This window comes from Anabas testudineus, chromosome 17 (genome assembly GCF_900324465.2).
Source record: "Anabas testudineus chromosome 17, fAnaTes1.2, whole genome shotgun sequence".
In the NCBI taxonomy this organism is placed as follows: Eukaryota; Metazoa; Chordata; class Actinopteri; order Anabantiformes; family Anabantidae; genus Anabas; species Anabas testudineus.
The window spans coordinates 20,378,832-20,405,615 of record NC_046626.1 but is presented as its reverse complement, the minus strand read 5'-3'; the positions used below and the strand labels follow the sequence as shown (position 1 = coordinate 20,405,615).

Here is a 26,784-nt window from a genome sequence, read left to right as displayed (position 1 = left end):
AAGCAAGTACGGTTTGTACTGGATGACTGTGAAGCATGACAATAAGACATGTCAAATATAAGATGTCGATGTTCATGTTGCTGTGGTTCATGAGCAACGGCTCCATCAACTGATCCACAGCTGTGCATGAGCTCAAAAAATAAAATGATGAAATAGAAAATTAGTGATGTATTAATGAAGACAGGCACAGAAAGTGTTCAGACTACAAAATATTAAGTTATGGGATCAAGAAAAAGTCGAACAGCACAAGTACGATTTAAGATAACTGGCGCTGAGGTGTCCACTCGGTGGGAACCACTATTTCATGACCTGGTCGTCTGTTCCTCTAAAAGCAGAGGGGAGGACTAGTGGCACTGAGCCAGAATGGCAGTGTTGCCCTTACCACCCCCCTCCTCTCCCCGGTGTCCTGCCTGGCACAGCCACCAAGCGTGTGGTGTCCTCGCCGTGTCCTGACTTAAGGTAACGGCTCCAATTTCACAGTTTAATTATGGCTAATCTGAAGAAACCGAGCCAATGCTAATGAGAAGGCGAGAGCTGGTGGCCAGCTCTCGTCTGGAGGAAACGTCTGGACAAGGTGCCGTGGATTTACAGCCCGAGAATGTGGTGTGATGCCAGCTAAAAAAAAAAAAAAGGGGTTAGGGCGGAGGAGGAGCTGCACCTTTTCTAAATAAATAGTACTGTTTTCATGAAATACAGTGGCTCCTAATGCTGCTGAATGCACATTCTAGCTGATGTGTTAGACAGACTGGACTGGATCCTCAGCCGTCCCCCTCAGTCTACTGAAATAATGATGATTGCAGAATAACTTGCAACTTGCTTTGAACTGTGAGACGAGGACAAGAGTAAAAACGTGTTTGTTGTTTAAGAATTAATTATAGCAATTTCAGCCACCCACAAACAGCCTTGTCTAACTTTTGTGTTCGTCTGAAATCTCTCCTGCTCAATCATTTATTACCTTCACTCAGATGTTCTGGCACATTTAGCTTTGGATGAGACATGTTGACTGACTGAGGCCATTAGTCTTAAACACTTTAAAACCAAACATTGCTAATGTTGTTAATGAGTGTTAATTATGCAGCTTGTTTTTTAAACTCCAATGATCCATCTTACATGATATTTAAGAGCTACAGGTTAAAGGTCACTGCCTCAATAAATCAACAGTGTGGAGGAGATGAGATTAATCTGTGTGTCTACTCAGAACAGAAGATTTGTGTTATTTTGAAAGGACGGCATCTTCCCTTCTCATGTTTTCTTGCAGATCCCGTATATTTGTGCTCTAGTGTGCACATGTACTTTATTATATTAATAACTGCAGTTGTCCCTTCTATGTTATTGTACATATTGTATCAATTAAATATAATTTTGTTTGACAGACTTGTACTTAATTTCAAACTGGGCATCAAATGTTTCTGCTGTGTGATTTTTACTGTTCATAATTAATGCAGAGCAAACCACGCTGGATTGATTTCGCCATCTGTATCCACAGTAAATAAATCCCAAACAGCCACTGCACCAGCTTTACACTTGATAGTTAGCAATATGCAGTTTCAGACAACAACTGCTCTGAAAACTTACCAGGACCTAAAGTTCTTTCCATTATTTCCCTCCAGATCGTGTTGAGTTTTTGTCTATTTGTGTCTATGACTCATAAAGCTATCCCAAAGTGCCTAAAGTGCAAATCTCTTCGAAGCTTTCATCTCACACAGAAGCGTTTTTACCCCATTTGCTCCCAGTGCAAATTTGCATCCACTTAGACTTTATTAATCCTGTTGGAAATTTCTGAGTGTCAGATTTACATATTTGCATTGATTTAGAAGACCTTGCAATCACGCTGCCTCTTAAATTCACTTTGTGATCAGTCTGGACACACCATTAAAATCTGGATACAGCAATGTTGGAGTCTCTTCCTGCCGTTGAATGTCTGGGTCTTGCCTGTGGTTCATACCGATTGCTCTTTGACACTTCTCACTTTTGGGTGAGAACCCTAAATGTTCTGAAACTTCCAACAAAAAGTCAAATTTTGTGGGTGTGCAGCTTTCCCTCCTGCTCTTTGACATCTGTGACCCAGCACCTCACTGGAAAAGATGCATTTTCCTTTAATTCCTCATTTAAAAGTATGTAGTAGAAAATGTGAGTCCACCAAACTAAACATTAAAAACTATTATTTTAATGGATTATTGAATTATGATAAGAAGCATCTCCACAATCTTCAATTTTCTTTGCAGCAAACGTTCTCAACAACATTAACGTCAATCATCATGGCATTTTCTAACTGAATGGCAATCAGTCACTTGTGACAGACACCTAGAAGACAGGTATTCATCCATTAAACTCAGTGTCGCTCTCATTTCATGGTGGGTGCATGTTAGACACCAGCAAATGTAGACAAATTAATTATTCCTCCTCCAAAACGTTTCAGCATCTACAAAGAGGAGGCAAACTGTTGGTGGCTGTGATTTTAAGAGGGTACTGTCTAGATGTCCTTTAAGAGATAACAGATGCAATTCCATTATCATCCATATCTTCTTCCCCCTCATACCAGGATGAAATGATCAATTTGCTGAAATCTGCAATCTGGAAATCTTTCGTTTTTGCTTTAAGGTAAAGAGAATTGCAATGTTTGGAGGCCAGTTAAAAAGTACTAATGTTGGATGGGAAAACAATGCAATCTTTTTCTTTATCTATCTTTTCTTTTCAAAGTATTCATCACCTGATAAAAGCCGCCAAGGTTAGACCAACTGCAGATTGCTTGATCAAAAACATAATTTGTGCACCAGCCCGTTTGCCTGGAGAGCACTTTTAAAAGGCGCAAACTGCTCCTGCTTGGGGACGGAAGCAGCGGATAATGTCTACATTAAACTTCCTTTAATAATTTGTACCATAGTGTGAAGTGGGTGAAGGAAACTATAAAAGCAGAATTCTTTTTGTCTCACTTTAAACTCCCTATTAGAAGAAAAGATTTATGTTGTGTTCACATACTGTAAGTTTAAAGAGTGGGATCTCCTTTACCTGCACTAATTTATCTCTATATTATATATATATATATATTTACATTTATTCTCCATAATCAGCCAATAATATACATGTACAGATGTCAGCTGTCAGTAACGTATGTAAGTACTGACTTGTGTTTGTGACATCTTGGCCTGATCTCAAATCCCAGATCATGCATCTGTATTTTTTCTACTGTATTTGCCACAAATTTTAGAGCCAATAGCAAATTTGCATCTGTACACACTACTCACTGTTGATTTTTATGCTATTGTGCATCTAAAATCTGCTTGACAAACTTTTAGTAGCACATCCAATACACAGACAGATCTACTTCCTAAACACCAACAAAAATACCAGTATAGTCACTGTAATATGATTTAACTTATGGCAGCCATTAACTAATACATAAGAAACCAATTAGCATGGCAGACAATGTACATACAGTATGCATGTTACTTCACTGCACACATGAAATGACTTTATAAAGTTATTAAATTGATTGAGTCGTCATCAGCATAGAAATGCATTCCCTCCTGTTCACGATCAGCACAAAAGCTGTGCTAACAGTGACATGATAAACAAGGAATTAATCCCTGCTAATTGCTCTGCACACAGCTCATGCTGTGATTGAGAACAGCTACATTAGTAAACAGGAAGACGACAAACAGTAATATGAATAAAGGAGTCCATTACATGCACACGGCAACAAGCAACGGCAAGTAGCAATGAAACAAATGAGAAGTCAGGTTTAACTTATAAATGGGAGCAAACAAAACCACAGAAGAAAATGTATTCTAAATCTGCATCTTATCTCATCAGTCAAGTTGTATCGTTGATCACTAATCAAAACTGAAAAGACCTCATTTGTAATAATGAAGTTTGTTTATCATTGGTCATACATGTTGCAGAGCCTTACAGAATAAATCATCTTCATTTGAAAGTTGCTAGGCAGTCATGTCTTTTCTGTTCATAGGGAGAACTTCTAACTAAAATACCTGAAGCAGCAGCACGTCTCATATTTGATCAGCCAAAAAGGACACGATACACTATCTCTGCACTGGCTTCCTGCAGCTGCTGCATCAGGTTCAGAGCCCTGACCCTTACCTAAAAAGAAGTCAACTCAACAGCACCAGCTAACCTGAACTCCCTCATCCTGCTCTACAATCCCTCTCGCTCACTGCGCTCTGCAAGCGAACGACGTCTTTGAAAGATCACCTCACTTTGAAAGATCCCCGGCAAAACTGATCAGCTCAGTGGTTCCAGGATGGTGGAACGACCTGCCCACCTCTGCACGCTGCATGCCGCACTCTCAACTATCAAAAACCTGCTGGAAACAGAACTCTATCGAACCTTTCTCTCAAAAAAACCTTAAAAACAAAAAACAATACAATAAAATCCGTTACACCTTATGAAACTGAAACAGTCCTTCCTAGAGAACTTTACCTTAAAGTTCCTCTCCTTGGCTTAGACATTTGCTTTGAACCCCACTTGTTAGTCGCGTTGGATAAAAGCGTCAAAACAACTAAATGTAAAAATACCTGCAATTATTTCAACTCCTTACAATTTGTTTTCCACATCCCAGTTTAGCATTAACTAGTTTATATCACATCTCTGACAGGGTTTCTTAGGTTGGCTGATTTGCCGTATGATATCTGTAGAGACTAAACTATTCTCTTTTGTGAGGTAACATAAAATAACATAAACAAGTCCTGTATAATACCAGTGCTGCATTATTTTACTAAGTGCACAAATACAGTTTTATTACTACAGTATTTCAGGTATGAAAGTCAAGGCCGTCATTGACGTGGAAGAGGGACGATCTCATACTGTGTGAAATCCACCTTCATCTGTTTCCGTTAAAGATGCGAGAATGTGTGTTTTTCTTACTGAGTGTTCTATTAAGTGGCTGATGCACAATGATTCCAGTAACTTCGCTTGAAAGCCGAATTACTGTAGTAAATAATATTTACTCAGTACCCTGTGACTGTTACTTCCTGTTTAGTTAGTTGATGCTGCTACAGATATTTTGCTGCTTTGTACTTTACACATTACTTTACTAGCTAACTTTCAACACATTGTAATGGTGTAACTCAGTAAATCGATATCATGTCGGTCTTATGTCAAACTTAATATAAATAGAGCTGCAGCATACAACCATTTCTGAGTAACCTGTGTGTGTAATAGACCATCACAAGTTCCTAAAGGCCAGAGTAGTGTCTTCAAGTTTCATGTTTTGTACAATCAAATGTGCAAAATTCAAAACGAGTCAGTTCTATTTCTAATGAAATAAAAACAGAAATGCACCACATTTTCATAAAAGATGCTGGAACCAGCTGCTATGTTCACGTTCACAAAGACTACGGTACCTATCTATATATATCCGGAGCATATATAGTGCCCTGCTGGTTTGTGTATTTTTGCAAATGTTCAAACAGGATGTGATTGAAGTGTATGTGATTATGTACATGCATGTATTCAGCATTCCCACAGGCACCTCTCTGCATGCCGCCTGCACACACCCACACCACAGCTGTATAAACAAATCAGTCCACCATCACACATTAGCTCCTTCAGCTGCAGGACTGCAGTGTACATCAGCCAGGTCTGTGATGCATTCTGCTAACCCCATGGCAGGAACAAGATATTCTGAGCTTGTAGTGGTTGCTGTGGTGGGTGGGGGTAATTATGGCTGAGCCTCCAGGCTCTAACAGACTGTCGCTCTGTGCCCACCCGGGAAGCGCCGTGCCTGGGTAATAGTGTCTCAGAGCCTGCCTGTCAGTGTCCAGCAAGCTCCACAGACGAGCAGCCAGCCTTCCAGCTAACAGAAACTTTAGCTGCAGATGCCACATAGTGTGTGATGCTGCGGTTTCTATCTCCCGGAAGAGAAGGGATATGTGGAAGGCAGATAAGCAGAAGAAGAAATTAAAAATAACACATGCATTGGTGTGCATATCTACTGAAAAGTAGGAGTCCACTAGACATAAGAAAAAAATATTTTATAACATCAAACTGATCACATACATTACATCTAATGTTGTAAATGAGTCCGTGGATATGGGAGACCTATTATAAGCAAACATTAACCCTGTACTTCTATGACATATTGTGTCTGCCACTGCAGGTTTATTATTTTAAAGGCCAACTGACCGCATGAAAACACTTTTGAAATACTTTTAACAAAACTGTAAATACTGTATGTGTGTTGGAAATGGAAAACATTGACATTTTTAATTGACCCCAACCTTTTGAACATGTCTAATCCCTCCGTCTTTCTCTGATTCTGTTCTTTTCAGGGAAAACATGTTATTTTTTTGTAAATTGCCCCTTAAACATCTCTAAAGTTGGGAAATTCTCTTTATTCCACTCAGTTTGACAGCATCACATATATTCTGTGTCTGATTGCTCAAATTCTTCTTTGAATTATAATACAGTGAAATATTCAAACATTACTTCTGAGGAAAATCATTCTAAAGTTATCCAAAATCAAATTAACAAGGGCCTTGGGTCGAGAGTTGTCTTTGGTCAAATAACTTTTTCCAAAGTCAGGGATGACTCGACACACACACACAACACCTTCATTTTCTTATATTGTTTATGTTAATGAGTGATTGGACGGCAACAACCACCTACTATCACAGGAAGATGCCACCGGCTAATCAGCCGAGACGCAGTTAATGAGACGGGCCATTTCAGAGTATCAGGCCATTTGCTCAATGATGTGTACAGACAACAGTGCTGCAGTGTGTCGTCCAGTCTAAATTACAGCTCAGCATTCAGGACATTAGACTGAGCCTACAGGTGCATAATACCAGGTTTGCTGCTGCTGTCATTACACACCACAGCACCTTGTTTGCTAGAGCAGAGCCTCTCGGGAGTGCATTTTGTCGGAGAGAACAAGAGAGCCAGACTGTCGAGGTGTATTGAAATTCTGGGCTTTCATTTTCCTACCTTTTTTCTGGATGACCCCAACTGTACCTAACAGCCCATTTAGTGCCTAGGGAAAATGGAGAGGGGGTGTGTGAAGCTTGTATGCCAGCTGTCTGTAGTGCCATGCTGTTTGCCAGAAAGCCCAGCGGGTGTCCACAGCCTCTGTAAGCAGCCTGCTGCTCTGCTGAATTGTAGCTTGCAGTCAGAAAGTTATAAGTACAGCAGAGAGAATTATGCAGCCCAGGTAAGAAGTGAGCTCGACTGAACACAGAGATGCTAAGCTCTCCTTTTCTAAGTGCGTAAATGTGTATAATTTTAAATAATTTACAGTCTTTATTAAGCTGTTCATGTTTGATCCATCGGTGCAGATCCTGTTGATTATTTTCGGATTCATTTATGTGACATTTTTAAAGAAATCAAAAAGTTCACAAATTAATCAGTGCAGCTCAGTAATAGACAATAAAACCCCAAAAGGACAGGATTTGATAAACTAATATATCTATGTATTAAACTATGTATTAACTTATGCAAAAATTAATTATTAAGTTGTCAAACTAAAGCTAATACATGAGGCAGCAGCTGTCTGATTTAGTCTCTAATTTAATAACCAGTTAAAGGACAGATTACCGAACAGACAAATGGGATGGAAATCAAACGGTGACCTCTTTGGCAGAAGTAACAAACACTGCTCCTTAAACAGTCTTCCTTAACCAGGTAGACACACTGAGACACCTGAGATATATCCCAGCATGCATCTGGCCCTCAGAGACCACACGGTGAGCTGTCATTATCTTATCAAAAGCCATTCGGGCACCGTGTCTCAGCCAGAGAGAAAAAGAAGAGCCAGCACTTCAACATCCTCTCAATTCAATGTTTCACATGGAGCCATTTGAATATCTGTAGCAGGAGATGCAGATGGAAACGAGCGTCAGCACATAAACACTCACACGAATGCAACATGCTCCGTGCACGTATGTATATAAGCTCACACGGCTGCCATTGTTCTGATCTTCTATGATTTATTTTCCTCTTTGTGATGAAAATTACAGGTGGAACAGGGTACGGCAGTGAACAGACCTTGATCCACTGAGTGTGTGTCTCTCTCCTTCATGAATATTCTCATTCAAATCCAGCTCTGTTTTCAGACACCCGGGCAGACAGCATACAACAATACTGTGTCATTACGCTCGATGCTATCACTCTGCTCCCCTCAAACCGCAGAAACCACAGACAGGAATATATTCTCAGTGAAGTGAAATGAAAGCCATTCATTGCGGCTCAGTGTAGAGCAAGACAACAAACAACGTTGCCAGGGTGAGAAATTCTATTCAACACGATCTCCTGCAATGTTGTGAAATGAGGATGGATTCTGAAATCCAGATTATCTGTTGTGGATAAGGATTATGTGGAGATTACACACCGCCACCATGCATGGGATAATGTGACAAAAGTACAAACTGGACGTATTGTGGCATGAAAAGATTTAGCAGTTTAAACAAGTAGTTTTAGTTAAAGTTGAGCTTATGGTCAACAGGACCTGTTTTACTGTAAAATACAAGTCACATACGTAGTTTTCAAAAGGAGACTAATGTCAAGTCCAGTCAATGGTTTTACTCATGACCATCCAATGATGTTAACCAGGTATTTATGACTGTTATTTATAATATATATATATATATATATATTATATATATATAACCTCTTTACTTCTTTTAACACAAATCTTGAGTCTTTTTACTAAACCCAACCACGTAGAGTTGTTTTTGTACTCAACATAATCAAAGCCCAGCACTTATGATATTTGTCATGAGAACAAAGGTGTAGTATGTCAGCCTCCATTATACTGCTGGTTTAACAGATGGGGGACCAACGATGATTCTATGGGTTGTATGAGCAGGTTGGGACAAAGGAGCTTTGTAAACGTTTAGGCTGAAAGACTTGTTGGCATTACCCAAGGTTAGGACGGCTGGACGACAAAATTATAACAATTGTTTTTGTCTATATAGTTAGTGTTAGTGTTTTTTTTTGGTGACGCATTAAAGGAAATAGCTCAAAGCATTCTGGACTGGATTGGCCAGACATTGCCAGGTGGTGTCAGGTGTTCAGAATTAGTCTGTGCTCATCAAAGTTGCATGATTCAAATTGACACATTACGTATTTACCTTCTTTCATGTCAAGAAGAGACGCATGAACAATTACCAGCTGTATTTGCACATGGCTTTGATTGGGCATTACTCCGACTGACTCACATACAGCTCCTCTGGGTAATGTCTGGAGAAAATTCAGTTCCAGTACATATCTGGAAATGGCTTTGGTGTCAGTCTAGACACTCACTAGCCTCAGTGTTGGCTGGGCAACCAATGTTTGCGAAGTGGCTCATTAAGAGTCTCTAAAAGCTTTTCTGCATGTATCAACTGTGGCTACATCCTTTTAATTAGTTCAAACTACTACCTCAAGGAGATCGGATCACAATGTGAGTCAGACCATGTCGGTCTGTGGTCTGAGTGCATTTTCACTTCTGCAGATAAAAAAACCAGGTGCAAAATAAAGTTGAGAAAAGTTTCATTCCACTTCCATAATGAGATCAAAACAGAATGGTCAATACTGTTGCAAGAGAAACCAAGATATCATGATTTTTGAATCCTAGTATGACTTAGACTTTAAATACATTGATCCTCAGCTACTAGATCCTCTCTGCCAGAAACATCAATAACTATTAAACTCAGTGGTCTATGTTTGTAAAGCGGGTTTTCTGTCAAAACTTTTGGATCTTAGCGTCAGTCTAGTCATATCAGTAGAATACTTTTCTGAACTGTCCCCTGTTAAAGCACGAAACTCAGATATACAGAAGCTTTTTCATTGATGCGTTAACTCCTCTTCAGCTGAAATCAGTGGAAATTAACTGCTGTTATTTTTAGTGGATAAATTGATCTAAAGCAACTAGCACTGTGTGTTGCATGAAAGTTTTAATCTGCCTATACTTCTGCATACTGCACATGTGGTGATATAAAGGGGCCATCTATTGCAGTTGTTTTATTATTTCCTTCCCTCATCCCTACCTCCCTCTATTTGTGAAATCGCTCTTGCAGATAGTTTGGAAGCGCCTTGATTTGCGGTGAACAAAGCAAGCTGGCCAAGTTGGAGGGGGATTAGTGCCACTCCAGGACAATTATAATCTGGTTACTGCTAGAGCAACCTTATCTCCTACCTCCTTCACAACACATGCACATTCTCTTAATTGGACACAAGGTTCAGTGTAGAAACCGAGTGCTGAGATTTTCTTGGCCTCTATGAGACTGTTCAATTTTGAAGCCACATGAGGTAATGACGATCAGAGTAGAGGGAAAAGAAGAGAGTAAAGTTATTTAACAAGGAGCAGCACGTCATGTGGATCTCCATAAAGAACTTATTAAATTAATATGTTTGAGATTTTATTGAATGCTTGTCAACGATCACAACTCCCAAGTGGTCACTGTGTGCCCATTGAAACTAAAAAGACAAAACATAATTATTGCATGTACTGATGCAACCAGAGCACCAGTGAGCCCAAAATGGACTGATTTTATGTAATGAAAACCATAATGCGGCAATGCTGGGAGCCCATAATGAACAGCTGCTTAGTGTTTTATAGCCATAGTCCCTAGATCATAAAAATGAAAAGATAGAGTCAGAAATCGATACAGATTTTTCGGCTGAGAACCCAGAGTGCCAACTGTTGCTGATGTTAGTCAGACATGTGGAACCGAAGCAGGATCAGCAGAGCTATAACCATCAAATCATGCATATTTCAATATGTGCATGTTCATCATGCATCACACACCCCACACACAGTGGTGTCAGAATAAAAATGTTGTTTCTCATACTTCAGCACTCCCCCAACACTTATACCCTAATTCCTCCTCATGCTTTGAAATTATGCCCCCTGCCCTGCTCAGATGCATTCCATGGTCCATGTTCTCTAGTAATGCTTACATTTAGTCATATGACAGATGTTTTTATCCAAAGCAACCTGCAGGTTTCCTGGGCTCCCTCCACTGGAGGGGCCAGTTCAACTGGGACGAGTTTACAGGGCACACGCAGAAAACTGGAGAGATTATATATCTCATCTAACCTGGGAATATCTTGGTATCCCCCATGAGGGGCTGGGGAAAAGTACATCTGGGTTACCGTAATGATTTGCTTCCAACCGCAAACCAACTTCGGATAAGTGGCTAAAAATTGATGGATGGATGAATGGACGGAGGAGACATCTTCATTCTACCATTTGGACTAAAAGCTCCCATGGTCTTTCATATGTTGTTAGTTTAATGATTTTAATTTTTCAGGTTATTGAAATCTATTACTTAAGAAAAACCACATAAGTATCTATGAGTAAGCGAGGCTGAGTTTCAAATGACTCCCTATGCCCCGTTTTATTTGAGCCTCTGATCTCTGAGTGTATAAATGCTGTATACAGTAGATACTTTAAAATGCCCCCAAAAACCTCACAATAAAATAACCAGTCAATAAAAAATTAAAATTAAATACACAATCACCTAATGCATCACAGATACATACATTCCATTCCATTTTGTGAGACTACACAGTTAGTGAGGATGTAAATTGACAATAAGTCTCAGAAACCTCAACTTACTGCTCACCACAGTGTAAACACTGAATGTTCAATCTCAACGTTCTTCCTAAAATTCTTGGTATACATTTTTTTAAACTGCTTTTATTTGTATATCTGTGTTGACACACTTTTACCCATGTAATTCCTCCTCATTTATTACAGCTAACGCATCAGATTGTCTGGCGCATACATTTATACAACCCCACTATAATTTATGTTCCGTTTTAGTGTTGGACCATTTTGTCTTTATTGCGTACTATTCTTCCCCCATTACCTTTGCTGCTGCAAAAGCTTAATTTCCCCACAGGGATCAATCAATTTTCATGTTATCTTCATTTCAAATATACACAGGCATCATTGAGAAAATGAGAATTCATTTCTCTGCCTGCCAAATAAAGCCAACACTCAAACCTGCAGGCCTGTTGAAAATTTCCTCACAGTGTCGGGTTGGGTGTCAGCGAGAAAACTAATCGCCTTCTCTGCACTTGAGAAACTAACTTTTCTTTTTTATATTTTTAACCTGTCACCAGTGATGTAGTATGCTAATATTCTTATTTTACAGTGTATGATAAAAATATAATAAACACTGTATATGGTGATGATGGATGTTTTGTTGCAGGTTGAGACTCACAGACTGGTCTTTGCTTTTCCTGGCAGCCTGTGATGGAGAGGGATTTTCTCAGCTTCTCTCCTTTTCTCTCTCTTACAGCAGAGGTTCGATTGGCCATAATTGGCTCCTGTTTGCAGCTAAGTATTGATCAGCTTGATAGACCGTCCATTCCAGCCCTACCTTCCCCCACTTCGCCAACTTCTCTCTCATTCTCCTTTCTGTCCTCCTCCTCCTCTTTTCCAACCATTTCTCTCTGAGACCTTGCTGCTGCTGCTGCTGCTGCAGCTTTGATAAGCATGGTGAATGGCGTGCCATCAACGGTGCAGACTAACTCTTGAATCAATAGGCTAGTGCAGATGCTCAGCAGTCTATTTACTGCCGAGATGGTGGAGAATTGAAATGCTAAGAGATGAAAACCATGTGGAAGAAAGGGTGAGAGAGGTGGCATGGACGGCACAGGTGGCAAACACTGAGAATGTCCTTTTTGTTGAGATGCTTATTTTGTTACTTTTGTCATATATCGATTTAAAGAAGTACAATTACAAAGGATGCTCCATACACAGTGAGTGACAAACAATAAGAAGAAAGGTAAAAGAAATTCTGTTCTTTAGAAAATAAGAAAATGTATGTTGAAAAATTTACTTGCAGAAGAAATGGCTCCTCTGAATAAAATCTTCATACAACAAATAAATAGAACGATGATGACCTCTGTTGTGATTTGGCACCATACAAATAAAATTGAACTGAATTTAATTCAAATGTCCCTTGTGCTTTTTTCACCCAACATCTTGCTGAACATCACTAAAGGCTGATTAAATCAGCAGCTGTTTGACCTATGACAGATTTATACCCACACTGCAGATGCTCACACATTTCTATTTCTATTTATACTACAACTGGGGACATGGACACATTCTACAGCATCCTGCAGACACACAATGTTTGGGGTGCACAGGGAGTCTGTCCTGACCCCCGCAGACTTGGCTGGTGACATATAAGCACAGACACAAGCAGAAAGTGTGAGTTGGCCTTAACACACCTCTGGCACACTTTTTGTATGTCCACATATTTCTGGTGGTTTTTATTCTATTTTGATAAACACTGACTCTTATCATGACCTGAAACAGATTTAAAAACAGTCATAAAATAGAAAATCGTACTTACATCTGCAACCCCGGCCTCCAAGATACTGAGCTTGGCCTCCTTCTCCAGAGCCACTTTCTGCTGAACTACAGCAAGAAAAGAACACAGAAAAAAACAACCATGAATGGACTGAAAACACTAGAAGATAATGTGATAATGAAAACACATCTATTAGAAAGACACAGTCTCAAACGAAACCTCACTCCTGGTGTAGGATGCCACTGTGAATCTGGTGAGTTTTAACCATAACAGACCATCATTATTATAGCAGCAAAAAACAGCAGCAACCTTTCAACACAGCAGCAATTTACGTTAAGTGTGCTTAGCATCTTGTACACATCTAGCACCTAGTGTTCACAACCATGTGGTAACCTCTCAGTTTTTCCCACCCAATTCCTTTTAAACTCTGCCCTTGACTGAGACACACACAAAAAAATGTTTCCTTATTAAGTAACTATTAAACAAAAAATATAAATAGTATTCAGTAAATCAAGATTCGTATTCATTCAAGACCATGAACATAATTTTAGTGTGGATAGTGCAGTGGTAACAATGACACAATATGTTGTCATTCAAGCATGGCTATTTTCTTTAAAGAACTAAAAAAACGATTTGAGAGCATTAACTCAACAAATGCATGATGGGAAGTCTACTAATAATATATTTTTATTTTATTAACTTAATTTAACAAGTTGAGTGAACTCTCTCTTCAATCCACTCAATTTTAAGTTAAGACTTTAAGTCAATAAACTAATGTTTATAGGTTCTGTCAATAATTGGTTTGAAAATATAAAAATTAGATATTTAGGTTTATTCTAATTCTAATTTTAAAATACTTGCAGATTCCACTAAATTTCTGTTTGAGAATTTCCAGTGTCTGTAAGTTTCCATATTCCCATCTCTATCTCACAACCACTATCCTTTACACTTACACTTTACATCATCCTTTAACCGTTGAGCTCCTGATCTATACTAACTTTTGTATTTTGGTAAAGATGTGATGGAAGGATGGTGGTGAAATCATTAAGGTTCTCCAAATACAAACGTTTACTAAATTAGGCCAACAACACCTCCACAGGGATTTACAATAAATTCTATCGTTCCAGAACCAAATGAGCTATTACTGTAGCATATCTTCATTTTATGAAATATGAATTTTTAACCTGACCTGAACAGGCAAATATTACAACAAATTTCCACATAATAGAATTAAACCCTGCATACAGCTCTGTTTTCATCGTCTTAAAGGGAAACAAATGGAGGGCTACAATTTAAATTCACAGCAGAGCACATATTAAAGCCAGAACAAAATGTTATGAAAAAAATAAAGGATACATAATTACATTCACTTTGCTTTGCATCTGAATACACCGGTGGCGAGACAGAGAGAGAGGCTCCTTTGTTGACACACCAGGCAGATGAAGGATATGCAAATAGTGAGCCTTGACTCTGCCATAGTCCTCCAAATTTACCAACAGCTTTTATACTTATCGTTCACTCTGTCAGGGCATAATTTGCCAGGTAATTTATGCCATGTGTTATGTAACTACCAACCCTGTCCTTAAACACCAATGTCTAAATGAGCAGCCCATGATCATCATTCACCAGTGAGCACAGTGATAAACTTTTAGATCTTACTTTCTATATTACCTAAAAATAAAGACACCTAAGTTACAGATCTGTGCATGTGTTACTACTACGGTAAGTACTATTTGATGCCTACGCTGTAATGAAACCATTGTGTAGTATTACTGTATGGCCTGACTGGTCGACTTCCAGGCCCGGGACAGAGATGTATGAACACCTCGTGTTTGATAGTGAGTGGGCCGTCATGTCTTAATAGTGCTGTCAGAGGGTAGAAACTCCAGGCTTAGCTTCCTTCAGCGAGATATAAAAGCTGAAGTGGCAGAATGGGTTTGTCGGGGTTGTCTCTTCTTCTGTTCACAGTGAAGCATCTGAATGGTTCTGCTTCTGGAAATGTTGGTTGCTTCTTGTTTGGGACCTTTCAGATGTTTTCACTTACAGGTCAAAGGTTTGCTTTGCTTTGCTGGACTGAACTCTTTTTAGCTGTACTTTCTTCACTACTACTTCATTCTTAAGCCACTTTACTAAATTACTGCGACACTTATACTGTAGCTCATGTCTATTTGAATTAGTATTGAAGAAAACCTTCTTCAACATAACGCAGAGATGTGTAAGGTTAGTCTCACTCTTAGCATTTAAGCACCAGGTGGGTCAGTCATTGACGCCGTGGTAAGGATGATGGCTGCTTCTCAGTCTTCTTGTCAAAACAATCACTTACAGTGTGGATTGATTTTAAGCACCAAGACTGCATTGGAGTTAGGCACACAGAGTTCAGGGTTCAGTTTAGGTATTAGTTAGGTAGGAGTCAACTGACATCTCTGTGAGTCATAAAGCAATGCTAAAGGAAAGTCAACATACAACACCAAAGGATGTAACAAAGCATCCAGGCTCAGGCATACCAAACTGTGGCTCAGTAAAACACGAGGCCACTGGTGGTCGTACAGTAGCTGTTGTACCCTGAGCTGTAGCTAGTTCAACAAATTCATTTTGCTTCTGCAAGTGAAATCAGTGATTCAGTTACAGTGAGCTGATTTCCACAAACACTGTGGCCAGCGTCCAGCCTCTAGAGAACATGAAGGAAACATCAGGGTTTCACATCGAGATGTTCAAACACGGCCATGCATCTTATCAGGAAAAAGAAAGAAGCCAAAGTTTTGGTCGTGGTTCCACCACTGAGTGCGGTTCACAAAGCAAACATCCACTCACTTTCCAAAAAAAGTGCAGAGGGTAGTTTCAAGCTGGTGTCATGCTGCTGGTCAAATAACACAGACCAATCTAATTTTATCACATCTTGATCTGAAAAGTTTCATTTTGAGAGAAATAAGGTTGAAGTTTGATGAGAAGTTTATTTTGTGGCCTCTTGAGCCATAAGCACTGTCCTGTTCACATAAATAATGTTATTGCAGTTTTAACTTACTTTCATTTTATAGATACAATCTGCTGTATATGTTTCCATCTGATGTTGTCAGTGCTTTTGTTGGTGCAGTTTCTTCGAAACAGCAGGTATTACCACCTACTTTCAAACAATAGTTCTTGTGGTGCCGATTCACTGATTTGTCCAAAATGTTTGAACGGATTAATTAAGTTAAATGAAACAGACAAAGATTCTAAACTAAACAACTTTGAGACCAGACTCAGTGAAAAAGACTTTGTTGCCTTGCGTGCTTTTGGTAATTGGTGAGGCAAAACCTATTTAAGTTGCATCTGCAGGAAAGCCTAATTGACAGGCTCACACACACAGAGAGAAACACCTCCACACACAAACCTTTAATTCCTGATACCAAATCAAAGCAAAAAGTCTGATACACCCAAACACAAACAAACATGAAAGTGCTCAGCGTTTTCATTGGGAGGGAATCAGAAAACTCTGCAGCAACATGGGAGCCTGCCTGGTTCCCCAGAGTGACTTGCCACATGGCCAGTGAGCGTGACTACATCACAGGCGGTGAGCTCCTTCTAATTAGCCGACAAGTCTTTGGACCTTCCAACACCGTGGCACTGCGGCCTCTCCGAAATATAGCCAAGAGCTATCCAAACCATCCATTCCTCTCCTCTCCTGCAGACTACAAATGAGTCCAAGTCGGATGAGAGCACTGCTCATGAACAGGAAAGCTGAGGTGCCTCATTTGTACCCCAGCAAGCTTTCTCTCCAAAGCCCAAATTGGATCCATTTTTAAGAAGCTGCAATGGGCTGGGTGTCGTGATCAGACCGAAAGGCAACTTTTCTTTTAGCCTGTCTGGCAGCGCAGTGTGAAAATAAGCTGTAATGTGACAAAATGGGAATGAAGCAGCGATGGACTGCAGACAGAGTGAACTGAAGGCAAATGATCTATACTCTGATTATTCTCTTTTTACCATTTCGAGAATATTCCATCTTCCATTGTAGCTCTCAGATACATTTGGACTGCAGGGAAAAAAATAGGGCCTGAAGGAAATAACGACAACCAAATCTCATTTCTACAAAAAGGGGCCCCTTTATTTTCCCTCCAAAACACATGGAGGCGCTTCATTTGTCACCCGAGCCACCCTTGTCCTGAATTTTGCTTTATGTTAACTCAATGTATCTGAGGCGCCTAGAGGGAAACACAGCAAGTGCCGGGGATTCAGAAATGCTTCATTTTTCACTGTTGACAAAAGGGAAAGGCCCAGGCTGGCTCCAAGAGTACTGGACTAACAGAATAGATGCTTCTGCAGCACTGAGGGGTTGTTATTTCTACCACTAACCACCCCCACCCAGCAAACATCCATACCACTCACTCACCTTCCCGAGTACATTTCGTGAGCCGTATAATGAGAAGAAAACAACAACAATCCTTCAAAACCAAAGGCAGGGAGAGCAGTGCAGCGCCATCACTGCAGTGACACAGTACAGGATATAATCACATTAGTTGATCTTGAGAGTGTCAATCCTTGGGCAAATTAATACATATGGCTAGCTATTTTTTCCTGCATCCCTGCAAGATCTGGTCCAATGGTCACAAAATGTCTCGAAGAAAAAAAAACAAAAAAACACATGGCAGCTTAAAAGAATAGCTACTGCAGATAAATAAAAGACTAAATGGAAACTATATTTGAGATAAATCCAAGAGAATTGAGAAAATACATTTATTAAGGTGACAAACGCTGATTGCAGAAGCCTACTGAAGAGTTTTGTTCTTAAATTATGTGTGAGCCATTTTAAATACATGTGGGAACGTGACATGCAGTGGTGTCAGTGTACTCTCAGAAAATGTATTAATTATAATTAAAATTTTGTTCCTTCAAAGCTAAAGTGTCATTAATGAAGTCTTTGCATTATTTTGTCTAACTACTGCGTAATGTGATGAAAGATAGAACAGGAGCAGACATTTCTCTCCAACAAATATACTTCTAAGTTTTTGCAAATTAACTTTTCATCTCATAATCAACATCACAAGTATTTCTGCCAAAAGAAATTTGCCCATCGTTTTTTCAAAAGCATCTTAATCAGATATGGTTTCACTCTCGCTTGCATTAATTTGATTTCTGATATCAACCTTTCAGCCTTCAATCTGTTCCTTGTTGATCCCCCAACGCCCCCACCCCTGGGTGTTATTGCCTGCAGTAATCTAGGATGCAGTATTAAGCAGCAGCAATGGCTTGGGTTGTGTGTGGGTGTAGGGGGTGGTGGGGTGGGCTCCATGAAGACAATGCCATGTGTAATTAAATTCAAAAGCAGGGGGTCGAAATGGCATCCAGGGCCACCTGGGGGACAAGAGACCATTAAGAGAGGAGAGAAAGAAAGAGAGAGAGAGCTGTGAAGATATAGAGAAAAGAGGACGAGAGACGGTGATAGACGGTGGGGGAAAGAGTGAAAGATACAGAGTGATGGAGGACGAGGTGGAAAGAGGAGGAGAAAGAAGAAGAGAAAAGAGCGGAAGAGACGAAAGAAAAGACAAAAGGAGAGAGACTGAGGACAGGAGCCTGAATAACTCAGCAGAGCTGCAGATTGAGCTGCAGATTGAGCTGCAGATTGAGTGATACCTTTGGATTTATTGTCAGTATAGAAGAAAATCTTTATTAGGAGCAACGGATAACCCAAATTTAATCACCAGACATCTAAAGAATGAGCTGCCATCTACTCATCCTCCAAATTCTGGCCTTGAAATGTGATGGTGTCAATTAAAGTCACAATATTTGAACACAACACAGCTACAATATTAAACATCTTCTCACAGAATTTGCTGTGATATAATAACGTTAGATTCCAGGTTACTGAGTCTACTCTTTTGATGGGGATGTTTGGTTGTACCCAGGCATTAACCGGTTGCAGTTACACAACAACTATAATGTGTTTGTTTGGCTTGTTGCGAACACTGTTCACTGCTTTAATTGATGACATTTAGCTCTTTGCTTCAGCTCTGTTTGATTCATTCACACTTTGAAAGGCAGGTATTAAACACCTCTATTAGTTTACATAAACAATTCATTAAGCTGATATGACACCGGGGACCCCGGCAGGAAAACATACCCCAACCACCCACAACAATTAATGACCCTGCATCAGATGCCTCACTGCACTGAGACTGGAACCTGGATTCCAATAACAAGCATTAATTAGCAAGTCGCCACTCACACTTTAAAATTTAAACGCATATTTACTGGGATGTTTTTCGTCGTCCACATACATGGTACACTTTGGCCCTAGAGCAGCTGGGATGGGTTTTCTTCCTGAAAGGGAAGGAAAACTAATATTCCCCAAGTGGATTTGACCTTTGAGAAATCGAGTCTTGAGTCATAAAACCAAATCCTCAACAAATGGAACTGACCTGCACTTTGTGGGGAGGAAAAAAGGAAATTAAACCTATTCTGGCTCCAAAAGTGTGATGACAAACTGGATTTGTGCAACTGTTGCATCCAGTAACCTTTCCCCCACTTCCTTCCTTCCCCATCTCCTATCCTGCTCCCTTTCCTTCCTTTGCTTCCAAGTCAACCAATAACTCTGTGATAATAAACTGTTATCACCGAGTTATTTTTAAGTGATCTCGGGTCTTTTCCGCCTCATGTCCGTCTCTTTTGTCGTCTCTGTTCTTCTACCTTTTATAACATTTCCTCCATTATCTGCTAACATTTCTAACATGTACTCCTCCCTTTCTGCATCACTTTATCTGTCCTGCCTGCTCCATCTCCATCCATCATTTTCAAAGGTCTACCTTCCTTTCTTCTTCGCCTCCCTTTTTTACTCACTTGTAAGTCGCTTTGGATAAAAGCGTCTGCTAAATGACTAAATGTAAATGTAAATGTACTCACTTCTATTTTCTTGCCACTTTTTTAAATCCTTGATCTTCCCATTGCAACCTCCAACCACTGCACAGCGTTTTTGAGTGGGTTTGTAGGTCTGATTAGTGGCACATGATGATCACTTAGAGGTTCTGGAGACTAGGCTGCAAAACCTGGGACGCCATCTATCAAACCTCCTTGAGTTGAGTTAGGATCATCCAGCTGAGAAGTGAGGGACGGAGGACTTGGGAAAGGTAACATGCCTCTTTAAACAGGACGAACCAACATGCAGCGGATATTTTGTGTAAATAATTCTTATCTTTTGCTTTATTCTCAGAGAGGAGAGAGTTTACTGCATCAGAACAATCAATTTGTAGAATTGCTTCTTTTAATAAGCTTTGGCACCAGAATAATAGTTTACTATGTGTCTTCATTGTTTCTTTGCTGCACTTTCTGTGGATGCCCTTTTGGAAGCAATTAAGTTGCCCTGATTGTGTAACACTATTATTTTAACCTGACTGATCAACAAGATCAAAAATACCACTGAGTGAGCTACTGCCAATAGTTTGGTAGGTTGATTCTAATTAAGGAGACATGGCCCAAAGACATTTTGACATGTGGCCAGAAGGAACTGGGAATCAAACCATCAATCACAGGATTTGTGGACAACTGCCCAACAGTTGCATCAGAAGCAATGTGGAGGAGTTTTTAGCATAGATGGAGGTGAAGCTTGGAAATGCAAGAAAGCTATGAAAAGGGCATCTGTTGGGACAAAAAACACATTTTGATAAACATTTGTCCAATGGCAGTGAAACAAGAGTCAGACTAAAGACAATCAAATGGAAACTGCTTCAGGCTTGATAAGTTTCAATGTATGTTTTCCTGCCCCCCCCCCCCCCACCCATTGTGACATTTGGCTGACTTCAGCTGCTGTTCTATCTGAAGAACAAAACAACAAACCTTTAACAGCCACCAAGACTTTTTGTGGAGTATAACTGTAAACCTTGCTCTGCCCAAGAAGCTGCAAAGGGCTGGAGCCTGAGACCAAGTAGCAACAGTAATCAAAGAAGTAATAAAGAAAAGGGACTCAGAGTACCGATGTCAGGAAATGTAGCCGACTGCAATTCCTTTGTAAAATGTCAGTAGGAAGGTGGGAGCAGACTGCCACAGGGTATGGTGACATGGCTCCGTATCATAGTGAGATAAGCAACGTGTGTGACTGAATGTGGTAGCATGCCAAAATATAATTACAGGTAATTTTATAAATGTGTCATGTTCCAATCCTGTCTCCTAAAAACGAGTTACCAATGCAACTAAACTGCAACTGAGATTAGATCTTTCTACCAAATATACTCTATGTACCTGTTGTACTGAATGAATGAAGTGCTTGATTTATTAACAGATAGAAAGAAAGATGTCGTTGGGGTGGATGGTGGACGTATAATGATCAGGACTGAAACTACAGAGTAGTTTGGTTTAAGCAAGAAAAGCACTTGGGAAAAGGTTAAAGAAACAGTGTGGTTTAATTTAAAGTTTAATAAGCTCTCATCTTTCTCTAACCTTAACTAGGTGTCTAAACACAACCATAAAGAGTTAAATAATGGCAGAGTCACAAAACTGGAATGTATACTACAGGATCAGATAATACAACTGAATGTTTCCATTTACAAATAAGTTCATTTCAAAACATTTGAGAATGGTTGGGAATATTCAAAAACAACTCTGAAAAAACAATACAAGTGGTAACTATAAAAACCTTGAGGTAAAAAGCAGGAATCCAGCCTTAATGTTACAAAGGAAAAGCACGTCTGTAGATGCCAGGTGATATGACAATGTGTTCCTGGAATAGTTGAGCCAGGTTCAACGTTTTGCAGCTGATTAGAAAATTCTTCAAGTTAAATAAAGTTTTTCCCTCATTTCAAAGCAGAACATTCTTGTTGATTCATGTAAGATAAATATAGTATTTCACATCTTTTAATATACTGTCACACTGTAATCAGGTTTTTTTTCCTAACCTCGTATTGAATTACCCTCCATGTTAATATCTAGGCAGAAAAATTACCTTACAGTGGCTCGATGCTATCCTGCTGTCAGAGGTGATACCGCTGAGTGAGAGCAAGAAGAAGAGGCAGCAGGAGAAGAAAAGCCCTACTTAATGCTCTTGACAGAAAAATTGACATGGAAAGCCAACACTTAACGCCACCCTCCTCCATCACTCTCCCCCTTTCTATCTGGCTCTGCTGCCTTACTCCTCTCTCTCTTTGTCTGATGGATGACCTTTACAGTACACATGACTCATCTTCTTGGCCGACTGGGGGAGTATGTTACAGAGTGAGAGCCGACAGAGGTGGTGCTGTCTGTAGCCACTTACCTTTCTTCACCGTCTGATCTGCAGGTCTGGTTCTGACCAGCTCTTTTAATGTTTTAAAACAATGCATACCAGTTTATGCAAATACGTAGTCTACTCAGAAATTTGAAAATGTACTCAAAGCTTTTCATTTATCACCCACCTCTGCTTTTTACAGGTTAATGGAGTACTGCATCACTAGATGTTCATCTGTGTCTGTGCACATAAGAACACGCTGGCCACTATGAAGAGTTCGAGCTTTGACTCTTTAATGCACTGCAATGGAAATATCTCAACGTGCTAAGGGGAAGAAGGAAAGTCGATGAGTCTACGCTTGAATATCGACACCTTTGAGCAGCAAAAAGTATCAGCGACACCATGTTGGACCAATTAGTTCGTATTAGATTATTAGAAAAAATGGTCATCCTAAATAAGTATATCCTTCTGGCACAACTCAAGGGAACACGAAGAGTGAAATGCCTATTCATATTTGTAACTTTGAAAGATACTGTTTTAATTTAGCTTACGGGCACTGCTGAAGTTTAGGAGTCTTGTGTGGATTAAGTGCATTTTTGCACCAAACCAGAGTTGTGCACACTGAGCCTCGTGCCTTACAGTGCAGTCACATGAAAACGTTCACTGACACCGTGGAAAGCAGAAACTGTTTTAGCAATAAAGACATATTTGAATGCAGATTTTTAGCACATCAAATTGTTGGAACAGCTTTAGAAAAAAAAAACACCATTTCTTTAGTCTTGCATGCTGTCAATGAGTTATGACAATTAAATCTGACTTTGCTGTTGTCTAATCTACAGTATCTGGCACGTCTTGCACTTCTGTGCTTTCAGGTGTCCTTAAGCTCCAAGACAAATGTTATCAACGTTATTGCCAAAACTATCTCTAGAAATTTGGGCGGTTGGATTTCAGTTATCTTGGTTATGCTCACACCTTGATTTTACACGTTTTTTTATGTGCCGAGCTATATTCAGCCAAGCTGAGAGGGGATTTATGTGACCATCACTTTAGAAGAGATGCATGCTGTTCTGGAGTGACAACTGGCAGTCAGATCACCTTACCAATTTGTCCAAACTATGAAAACTGTGCCAATACACATTATCTGGCACTCTGAAGTTAAACCAAACTTAACTTTTACTTTTAATGCTCATTTCCCCAGAAATTCTGATGTATAATTCAACCTTTTTACCTGCTTCTATTCAGTGATGTTTTCTCTCCCCTTTTGTTCTTTTAGGGCATTAATGTGTGTATTATGTGAAGTGGCTTAAAAGGGTTGACAGCTGGTTCTAGCGTTAGTCAGTGCATCTATATCTGTCTCTATCTGTGCCATCTAATGTTTGTTAGTGTAAAATAAAATCATCCACCTTATACAGTGCTACGTGTGCTCTATCAGCACTTCAGTGCACTACACGGGGTTATTAGATGTGATTTTTTTCCCCACTTTGAGAACCCTCCTTTCTCTTACGTGTATGCATATCAGCCATTTGACATTGTGACTTTGCTCAGGATAATGTCTACATTGGATGAGGTGCCTAAACAGCTGAAGCACTAAAATACAATAAGAGAAATAGTAGCATTGTAAAGAACATAATATTTTGAACCACAACCTTTTTAATGCCCACACACACGCATCTATGTGTGTGTTTGTGTTTTCAACCCAATGCAGCCCGCTGGCATCATGCTGCAGCCAAGGCCAGGTGGCTTGGCAGTCAGGCAGCAGGGGTTCTCATGGGGGGACCGCACAGACTTCTTTGTGCTGAAATTCAACTCAGAGGAAATATCTCCCGTTATCACTGGAGGGCGGACAAGCAGTCCAAATGCTAGAGGAGAAAACCTTGAGCTTACAATTGCCTTCCCCGCCTCTCCGTCTCGCCAGTTCAACCATTTATTTTCCTAGACTGTGGATGCTTCTGTTGGATGTGTGTTGACTGGAAGCTTTGACAAAACAATGTCAATATGTATAAAAAACCTGCAGCAAGGATGACCCTGGCAGTTTGGAGATTTAGAGAGATGTCTACAGGAGCTAGTTGAGGTGGTTCGGGTGTCTCATTTCCATTGGAGGTTTTCCAGTCATGTCTAACTGGTATGAGAGAATAATCTACACCCAAAACACTCTGGAGAGATCATGTCTCTCATCAGGTCTTGGAACACAGTGTGATCTCCCTTGGAGGTGCTGAAAAAGGTTGCTGGAGATAGGGATGGTCAGACTGACATCTCCCGCCTGCAGCCTGACTTTTGCTGTGATGGCCACATCAGACAAAGCATCAAGTTGTACAGCAGCAGAGCAAACACATCCTGGCATCAACACAACCTGGGGGCACAGTAGCCTGATGGGTAAATCTATGATAAGAAAGCCTTTCACATCAAGACTTTATCATTATACCAGACAAGCCATCTTGTCCTACTGCTCCTAATTACAATCCAGGCAGGAAAAATGTGTTAAAGTGAGACATGACAGTGACACTTTTGACAAGCTAGTATAGCTTTATCAAAGGATAACTGCATGGGGGTAAAAATAAAAATTGCTGCTACTAATATTAATTACAATATTAACAACAACAGCAGTAACAATAACAAACTCTTGCTGTGAGGATGGCTCTGCTTTGGAGAAATGCCAGATGACTCTAAGCACAAAAATGCAAAGAAGGACGGGAGGTTGACTGAACACTGGCGGTGTCCCTCAGGATGCCAAGCGATGGAGTTCAGATTGTAAATAAAGGGACACCTCCGGCATAACAAACAAAACAAAAAACGGTGCTAAGGTCTGGGCTGTTCGGCTCATAGCAGCACTTGGAAAAAAAATAAAAAATCTGAAAAGTGGCTGGTGGGTAAACCGGCATTAGGCTGCCAGCGCCCACTCACATGCTACATCTGTGGGACAGATTCAAAGGATAAAGAGATTCCTCCTCCCTGGAGCATAGAGTGCATCAAAGGCCTGGCTTTTACCTGCAGGGCCGAGCAATTTCTGAGGTAGTGACAGTCAACAACAGGTACAGAATGAAGGTGAGTTCGCCATCATTAAAACCTTTTCTATGTTAAAGGAAGATAGAGCTGTCATGATCTCACAGTGCACAGACGGATTTAAAGAAAAGGGGAATTAAAGGAAGGAGAGATTTTTTTTAAAACCTACTAGATAATATCCATTTTATCTTGGGTGGAAAATGTCTGGAGCTACAGAAGCTGATGGACATATTGAGGATCAGAAGATCAGATCCAACAAAGTGCACAAAAATTAATTTTAGATGAGGAAACAGTTCAGCTTCGGCACCGGCAGCAGCAACAAGTCAGGGTTTAGCTTGTGTTTGATCCATAATTACAAGTTCACATAGTTAACTATGAGAGTGTTAACAAAAAGCTCTCTACTAAAGAGAGATGCTGGTATAAGGTAATCTGGCAAAACTAGGTTAATGGAAGCAGAAGCAGATGAGGCAAGCTGAAGAAAAGCAGGAGCAATAAACCCTGTTAGGTCCTATGTCATAATTACGTCCCAGTGTTTGCTGGAGGCAAAACAAAGGGAAACTGGAGGCAAACCCGTTCAGATGAAGCTGCATCACCTGCTGAAAATATAATGTTGCTACGTTGCTGCTTGTCAAAAGTGAACAAGTAACGGATCTAACTTTACGTTTCATCACATACCAGCTAAACCAGCTACTGCTGGTCTCACAAATCAAGACACCTGGAGTTAAACAGGATCAAACAAGGGGAATGGTGTTTGTAATCAACCCTTCATGTCACCTAATGTCAAATATTGTTTGCTGTAAAGGTTTGTCATCAACACCTGTAATCAGAAGTTGGAAAAAGCAAAAAGATGCTTGGTACATTAAATTATTAATTTAAAACAAGAACACTATATAAATATTTGTACTTGTAAAAAGAAAAAAGTTCTAACGTCTGCTGGCTGCAGCTTTTCATGATTAGTTGCATTGAACAGAAAATAAATCAAAATCTATTTAATAAAAACTTTGGAAAAATAATATTTAATTGAGTTCATAATCAGCATTGAATGTCAGTTTAATTCAACGCACACTCACACTATCATTCCCCTGGAATCATATTGTGATGTCTTCTTATGGTCTGTCTAGATCTGTATCAAGTGGCCCTGAGCTGTGTGTGTCTTTACAGCATCTTTCAGTCCTTTATTGATGTCTGCGTTCTCTGTCTGTGTATTACTGAGATTTAACCTTCTCTAATACGAGTGCAGTTTTTCAGCTGACTTTCTTGAACAGCTTCCACTTGTCATAAGGGTTGTGAAGTCAAGTAGGACACACATGCAAAACACAATCACCAGCATATTTATAATTTTTCAATAACAAC

General features: G+C 39.9%; 1 protein-coding gene across 2 annotated transcripts in view; it reads right to left on the bottom strand.

Moving 5' to 3' along the window:
• Nucleotides 1-26,784, bottom strand: part of LOC113172008 (receptor-type tyrosine-protein phosphatase N2-like) — a 146,565-nt gene that overhangs the window by 54,505 nt on the left and 65,276 nt on the right. For both annotated transcript variants that reach the window (XM_026374785.2, XM_026374786.1), the window contains one exon: nucleotides 13,308-13,372. In XM_026374785.2, the coding sequence (XP_026230570.1) occupies nucleotides 13,308-13,372 (65 nt within the window). The remainder of the gene's footprint in view (nucleotides 1-13,307; nucleotides 13,373-26,784) is intronic.